The sequence below is a fragment of the Echinops telfairi genome, unplaced genomic scaffold (genome assembly GCF_000313985.2).
Source record: "Echinops telfairi isolate 266 unplaced genomic scaffold, ASM31398v2 ScPeMD7_9;HRSCAF=40, whole genome shotgun sequence".
Classification (NCBI taxonomy): domain Eukaryota; kingdom Metazoa; phylum Chordata; class Mammalia; order Afrosoricida; family Tenrecidae; genus Echinops; species Echinops telfairi.
The window spans coordinates 19,928,417-19,936,633 of NW_022103906.1; the positions used below are offsets into that span (position 1 = coordinate 19,928,417).

Sequence of the window (8,217 nt, forward strand, 5' to 3'; positions counted from 1 at the left end):
CAGCAGGCTGAGAGTAAAAGTGGGAAGATTCTAGTGTGTGGCTCTCAATGCCCTTCTGCAGACACTTAGCTTCCCACTCCCTCACCCTCTTTCTTGTAATAAGAGAATCAAGGGCAGGGAGGATTCTAGAAATTGTCTAGCCTCAAATTGCCTAGTTAATATTATTTTACACTTGAGGAATAGAGGCCCAGGGCTGACAACTGAACCTGCCAAAAGGTCATCTTTATACCTCGTTCCATGATTCCATTCTGCTTTACACCTGAGAACTTCAGAGAAAGGCACACATTTGAAGGGCTTCGTAAATCTCTCTTACAAAACGACACCATAGGCACAAGAACCTTCTGCACACAGCGTATGTCTTCATCTGAGAGGTGGCGAGAGAGGTATATACATATGGAAAAACCCACCCCGCTGTACACCTAAGGTTTTCACACTGTATTATATGTAAGTTATATAGGGATCGCCCTACGACCCATGGGCAACAGGAAGGGAATGACTCCAGTTTGGAAGGAATTAACAAAAGATAATTGTTATCTCAACCCCGCTTTGCTTTTTCTTAGGGCTGTGCAGTGTGGCCAAGACAGTCAGTAGTTGAGTTTTCTATATGAGGTAAAGACAGCAATTCTAGAGGTAACAGGTAGAAGAAGGGGGAAGCACTCCATAGCCTACCAGCCTCACTAAGGATTCCTGTTTCATTTCATACACACTCAACGCAAACCAGAGGGATACCTAGACTGTTGGCACTGAACCGACTAGCAGCCACAAGCTGAGGGTCTGGCACTCAGTACTTGGAATGAAAGAATTCTCGAAACTTTCAAATCAAGATATGTCACTAGGACAGAGAGAAGGTTAGAGGAAATAAAAGCTATATCCAATATTCACACAGCTGTGCTAACGCGAGGCCTTCTTTCAAGTCGTAGAGCATTCCAGAGTTCTCGGGCAGGAGCACTAAAGACCGGGTTCCTTCGCCGCTCTCTCCCTCCCATTCATTTCTCTGAGATTGAACACAATCAACCACAAGCATGATTTCTTTGTGAAATATGACTCTTCCCTACCCAATGGTTTCCCAAAGAGGCTAACCTCTTAAAAGTCCTCTGGGGCTTATTCCTCCATGCTACCCAGAATCCTTTGGGTTCAGGAGAGAGACTCTTGTTTCCATGAGTGTGGAAAGGGGATCGAATGGAATACGTTCACAGAAATCAAAGGAAAGCGCCTGAGCTCTGAGGTGCCCCACAGTCTCTGCCCGAGACCAGACGCGGGCTCACTTGCCCTGCTCTCGAAGGAAAGGCTTCAGCTTTGACCTTTTCCTGCCCAGTGACATTGCTCTACCTGCGAGGGAGGCAAGGCATGCGATCCCTGTGAAGTCCCTCTTACAGGCAGCTTCTCAGAGTTCCCTCTAAACCCAGGTTCACTAGAAACCCCACACAGTGTTTCCCCTTCAGTTCTTTCCACTTAAAATCCTTTCCTGGTACCATTTTGTTCCTCATTGTTCAGTTATATAAGATACCCTGAGATGCCTTCTTCTGAAGCGGGGCTGTGTGTACATAGAGGCAAGTGCCCACTAAAGCGAGAATAAGCACCATGCTCTCAGGGAGTCTCAGCTCTGACTCAGGGCTGGCGGAGCGTCTGGATGTCGCCATCCCAATCCAACAGCCTCCTTGGCAGGTATGGTCCCCATGGTGAGCGATGTGGAAATGAAACCCAGACGTATTTCAGATGGTGACGTGAGTGAATGGGTCAGGTTCACAGCTGACCGGCTGGGGTGTGAAACCAAACCTGTTGCCTTCCGTAGCCTGTGTCCTTTCCAAGACACCACACTTCAGGTGTCCACGGTGGGGGTAGGGATGCAACCCTTCACGGCTACAGGAGGAATGCAGATTTCCGGAGTCACATTAGAGCAGCCTGGGAGGATTCTGGTTCCCCGATCTTTGTGATCAACTCGCGTGTCTCACCTCAAAGGGGTGCTGGGCAGAGAGCCGGGCAAACGAGAGAGGCAGGCAGGCATCACCAAGCTCTCAGGACTGACACCTTAGCCTCGGAAATCTTTCTCTGCTGTCTACGCTGAGGATTGGGGCGAGGGCTGCTGAGATTCCTGGTGAACCTCTCCATAGGAGATCCACAGTCAAAAATAATTTTTTTTTTTTTTTTGCTTAAAGTTTTCCAATCAGCTTCTAGGTTATTACAGAAATATCTGTGACATCTCAAATATGGTTCCAACCAGGGCAGGCAGTGGAGAACTTGCCAGGAATGGAGCGGTGTGCTATCCCGGGTGGGGGGAGGAGGGAGGCTAAATTAGCAAGCTGGCATGAGTAAGAGTCTAGAGTCAGCATCAATTCTCACTCGGCCTCAGTTTCCTGTATCTATACAATGAATGCTTGTGTGTCCTTTACAGTCTTTCCCGCTCAAACCGCCCACCACTCTGTGTGGCTGTCTATGAATGTGCATATGATCGTTAATCCCCAGGTTGCTTTCTTCTGAAAGTGCACTGACTTCAGTACCGCTAGAAGTGATCGAATTCATTCCACCACAGAGAGGAAGAAACAATAAAGGGAAGTATTGCACAGAATTGTCCAGGGTCTAATGGGAGCTACTGACCATCCACACGGGACCTGCAAAAGAGGTGTGTGCACGCGGGCTGCAGGCTTCTACGTCCCTGACGCACAGGGACGTGAGCTCAGAGGAGGTAACAGGGCAAGAAACTGCGTGCCAATGGGAGGGTTTCAGAGGGGTCCTTAGAACAACAGGGCTTCTCCTTTGCAGCCATGGCCAATAGGCAGGAGTGTAATTGACTCCGGGGCACGGGGGAGCTTCCCATATTACAAGTGGGTGGGTGGGTGGGGTGGGGCTACAAAGTTCAGAGTCCAACTTTGCGCCCATGCTTTGTGTCCAATAAAGACAGCCATTCACGCCCGATCTCCATTCAACACGGGTGTTCTTTTCCTCAAAGGAGACACAGCTGACATTAGAACGGTGACACTATTTTGGCTCCCGACACATCCTTGATGCTCGTCTCTTGGTACACTAGTTGGGACAGGAAAGGCGCTCCGCCGCAAGCACAGCGTTTCGAAGCACAGCAAGCAAGAGCTGCAATGAGCACGACACTGGGTGGCCTCCTCACCACGGCCGAAGAACTTCGCCAGGCTTTCTGCAGCTCCTGGTGGCTCTGCACCAGAGGCACAGTTTAATCATCGCAAGGGAGACCGCCCTCCTTTGAGAAATGCACAGAGAGCCCCCCGTGCTGGACTTGTGTGTGGTCTGGAGGTGAAGTGGCCTGGCTTCAAACATCTCCAGCCTTCCACATGGAAACCCACACGTGCTGAGCTGATGGGCCTCGCCCCAGATCAGAACAGAGTAGTCAGCAGGAGTCTGCCCAGGGTGGGGCGTGCACTGTCCCCTGGAGGCCATTTCTCAGGCATCAGCTGTCCAAGGCACCCAGTTCTAGAGAAGAGACCCTCATTGAGATCCAGGCTCAGCAGAAAGGATGCCGGACCTCCGGACTTTGGGAGGGGGTGGAGGTGGGACTTTGGCTTCTCTTCGGACAGGCAGTGGGGGAGCAACCTGAGGAAGCAGACACATGAAATTAGAAACGAAGTCTTATCTTCCCACATTAGCCTTCTTTTCCATGTTTCCCACATTCGACCTTTCATTTCTAACTGACCAGACTTTATGAACACAGCTTTCACCGGGGGAAAAGGAATGGTTTGTTCTGTCTGGTTCCCCTTGAGCTCATCAGTCATGAACACAGGCACACATACACACCCACCCTCACACATCCATCCCGCAACACTCCCCCACTCGCACATCCAGCACTCAACAATTCCTCAGCATTTGGGCACCTGGCAAACAGTAGACAGTGACTATCTGTTGAATGAATGAAGGAAGGAAACGCATCAGACATAATGCTAGAATGGCTGTCACTCATTCAGACGGACCTCTTCAAAGGTGAACCAGAACTCACTTCTCAGATCGGACACCTGTACCACGGTGAGGCACAGAGAAGTGTTCTACCTTCGGGTTGATGGAAAAATGTAATCTGAGCATCTTCACTGCCCATTGACAACACTTGTACTGTTGGCAGTTTCAGGAATGAGCCAAAAACTGATGGCAGGGACCAATATACGAGAAAACTTGCTAGCAACAGACTTGGAAAACCCTGTGCTGTGTCGCCCTGAGGGGTGCTCTCTGGCCACAGCCGGGGGCCGGGGGCCCTACCTCTGCAGAGTGCTTTGGGCTGCTCTCGTAGGGCTTGCTCTTTGGGGGAGGTGGAGGCGGGAGTGTAGACGGCATCACCCCATCCGTCTGCAAAGATGGGGAGCCTAGAAACAGCACAAGGCAAATAAAAGCAAGGAAAGAAAATCATGAAGGGCAATCAGAAAATCTGCTTGCCATCTTAAACCCTATATCAACCCGGCCCGTCAAGCTGCTGGAGACAGGTTCTAGGGTTTCTGTGGGCAGGAAGTCGCTGACCACCTTCCACCTCACAGAACAAATGCGGCACCTCTCACTCACCAGGAGGCCTCACGGGCTTTCCAAGGAGCTGTGAAGTACAAATGCCTTCTTCCTTGGCCAAGGTTAGAACTACTACGCCGCAGGTGAGACCCTGATGTGGCAGGTGGGCTGCTCCTCTGTTCTCCGAGCTGGCTCCAAGGCTTAGCCCATGATGCAAGGGCTTGATAAGTGCTGGTTGAATTAAACTGTATTTTGGTGGTTCTGTCATTCAGTGTGGAATAATCCACTTCCTCCAAGAAACCTCCCCGGAGGAACTCTTGGTTGGCCACTATCTCCCAGCTGGACTTACTCCTCCATTATGCCCCTTTCTGTGTAATTCTCCTCAAGTGTTTGTCTGCTTGTTTGTAACCCACAGCTCCTCAGGCCAGATTGCATGTACTATATGGGCCACCTCTATTTCTTGTCCCTATTTTAAAACCATGCCAATATGAAATATTGGACTCTCATTTTCAAGAGTTAGTTCCTAAGTACCTGCTTGCTATTTGGTCCCAATCCTACTTCCGCACTTTTATACATTCACATTTAGATCAGGACGGTGGACAATGGTCAACCGCCATAATAATGGGCCCAAACGGGCCAATGATCGTGACGGAGGCAGGCACACCCCCAGACGGAGTTTCCTTGTGCTAATCAGACAGCACACCTCAATGGTAACTAAGGAGGTTCTCAGGGCTCCGTGCCAACCTCCAGTGCAAGTGGGTTTTATCGACTTCCACTGACCCGAACCAACTGTATACCAGTCACGTGGATTTTGTGACTGGTCTGGTTAAACATTGCCCAGATCTGCAGCCCTAGTCCGTTCCCTGGTAAAAAGAAAGTAAGGCCATTGGAAAACTTACTCAGGGTCCTGGTAGCTTTCGGAGTGAGTGGTGGCGGGCTCAAGGGCATTGACTGAGGAGGCGAAGAGCCCTGAAAAGGCGTTAGCCGACTGTCCACCAGCTGGAGACTCTTTGGCCTTTGTGCTTTTCTGGATGGGCTCTAGTTGCAGGGGAAAGACCGCAGGACATTCTCATCGTGAGGAACTCGGGGAGCGTCCTGATGCTCTGAACAACCTTGTCTCCCGAGCAGAAGCATGCAACCGGGCATAATCCCAGGGGCCACTTTTAAGCTTGCCACCACTGCCGAAGAGACTCGGCACCAAAGGCAAGATGCGCACTGGGAATCCCCGACGCCCAGAGTGCTCTCTGGTTGGCTACAGACCAGCTCTTGACCACAGCTGCACTATGTCATTTCAGTGGGAAATAGGCCACCCTGATTCCCAGGGCAAGTTGCCACATTTACCAAGTTAGGGTAGCTTGGAAAAGGAGGAGTTTTTTGGTTTGGTTCTGTCTTACGAGTTCAAAGAAGAGGAATGACAATGTTTGGACTGACTCATGGTACACGGTGATGAGAACCACAGTTCCAAGCACCAGCCCACAAGTTTACCCTGTGGGCTCAAGAGCCTAACCCAATACCGATCTACAAACTCACACTCTAAAAAAAAAGAAAAAGAATCGCACCTTCTCTGGCCCGGCTTTCTCCCAACCTGAGATCTGACACCCAGCGCGAGCTGCTTGGCTCTGCGCTGAGACAAGCCCCGGCTGGGCTTCACCTGATGACTCGCTGCTGTGAAGGGGAGGGCCCGCGCCTACCTAGCGGCCAGGGGGGCAGTGGCAGACCTCAGATGCTTTCTCTCTTTTCCCCCTTTTACCATCAGATCGTGGTCCGGTGCTTTCTCCGCAATGACCTGGGACTTGCTCAGGCTCCAGTCTTTTCTCTTGAACTTGCTGATGCGGTTCTCGCTGTCCTCTCTGGGGGGCAGATCTTCGACTCTGCCACCTGACGAGGCCCTGCGCTCAAAGAGAGGCTCCAGGAGGGACCTAGCAGACAAGCATGAGGACAGAAATCACCCACCACCCGTCTTAGGTAGACAGAGACATCGAGAGCGAGCGTAACTGGAGAGACGGTTCCTGGAGGGCAGGGAAGGGAGTCACGGGGCAGATGGACTAAACCCACCCACCGACCCTTGAGTGAAAGACAAGTCTGTCTGCTCCCAGGGAGACGTGTAGCTTTGGAAACCCTGCACAGTCGGTGGAGGAGATTCGGTGGTAACGAGGAAATGCCCATCGGTAGGCATGACAGCACGCTGCGGGGCCATCCGACAATGGCGGGTTCTGCAGTCTGACTCGAGGGAATGTCAAGGCACACCACAGTGGGAGGGGGGAAAGCAAGGTGACGAGAGCATTGTATGTTTTTATTTGTGTAAGAAAGTCGGGGAAAATGTCTGGGATTGTGTCAGTATGAAGAGCCGCTGGGAAGGGACCAAGAATCGATGTTCACATCCGGTGCCTCTGGGGATTGGAATCAGAGCCTGGGGGTCAGGGGTTGAAGAGCGAGCCCTCATAAGGTACCTTTCGGTATTTTTGGATTTCATACCATGCGCTTATACGATCTCCCCCCCACCCCCATAAAATAAGGAAATAAAAGATTATTTTAAAGCATGTTTTAAAGAGAGAAATGAAACAGTGTGATGGTAAACATAGGGGTGTGGGATATAAAGAGACTTTTCCCCAGCTTTGTCTCCCCCAAAGGTATGCCAAATACTAGAGGCTATTTGCCAACACATGGTGGGAGGTCAGATGCTTAGAGATATTCTCCCTGAAGGCATTCAGCCATCAGACTACTATCTGGTCCACTGTAGGTGGGGTTCACACCCTACTAATAATGGTTTCCAAGGAGAGCCAGAGAACAGGTCAAACCTGCTCAGTGACATCCAAAGTTAGGCTGCCATCCTGAATCTGGGATCCGCCCATTTTGTCACAAGTATACCCTTAATCCCTCCTCTTCCTATTGAGTGTAAATCCCTAGATTGTCCCCCTCTCATTGCTGTATAACCTACTGTACAACCCCTTCCTGTGACGTATGTCTTTACCTGTAATTAGGGGACTTGCACGCTCCCCAAAAGATAAATAAGCCTTAGTAATAAAGAAGCTCTCTCTCCCTCACCTCCCTCTCACCCTGGCTCTCTCCCCTGGTTCTGGATCCTGCTCTCCTGATCTTCTCTCTCCTCTCCTCTCTCTTCTCCACTCCTCCTTCCTCTTCCCTGGTCCTCCTTCACCTCCCCCTCTCTGCTGGTCTCTGCTCTCCTCTCCACGTGGACCACCAAGTGAGGCTGAGGTGAGCATGCTACCATAAAATATGTCTGACTCCATTATTTCAACCTCTCTTCTATCTCTCCTTATTCTCTATAACTTTATTATAATCTCTCTATCTCTCTATATATATTTTTAAACCGTACAATTGCACCTATCAAACCCATAATTAGTTGTGGGGGGCTGGCCTTTCCCCAACATAAGGGTGAGGCATTTTTCATCACTGTTGTTGTCATTATGTACAAGATATTGTCATGAGGATGACATGGAGAATGGCCCAGAGGCCAGGATGATTTTTCTCTGGAGGAAGAAAACGTTAATAAGGGTGTGTGTGTGTGTGTGTGTGTGTGTGTGTGTGTCTGGGTCCAAATCCTTACCCATCAGATCCAGGTCTGGAAGGTGCGTTATCAGATGAGTTGGAAGAGGTGGAGATCACAGAGGACGCCACGGAGGTGACGGACAGTCTCCGCAGGGTGGACGACATGATGTAGGGCAGCACGAGAGACCCAGTGCGGCTCTGCTTCCTCTCCGACAAGTTGGGAGGCTGCAACACATACCTTTGCTGGTTAGCTGGGCC

At 50.6% G+C, this 8,217-nt stretch overlaps 1 protein-coding gene across 1 annotated transcript in view; it reads right to left on the reverse strand.

The window, feature by feature from the left end:
• Positions 1-2,539: 2,539 nt before the first annotated feature.
• The window catches only part of DOCK5 (dedicator of cytokinesis 5), a 103,853-nt gene continuing 98,175 nt past the window's right edge, over positions 2,540-8,217 (reverse strand). The window contains exons 39-43 of the mRNA XM_045286563.1: positions 8,018-8,184; positions 6,200-6,368; positions 5,349-5,487; positions 4,213-4,316; positions 2,540-3,558 (exon numbers count right to left, since the gene is read on the reverse strand). Coding sequence (XP_045142498.1) covers positions 3,454-3,558; positions 4,213-4,316; positions 5,349-5,487; positions 6,200-6,368; positions 8,018-8,184 — 684 coding nt within the window. The 3' untranslated portion in view covers positions 2,540-3,453. The remainder of the gene's footprint in view (positions 3,559-4,212; positions 4,317-5,348; positions 5,488-6,199; positions 6,369-8,017; positions 8,185-8,217) is intronic.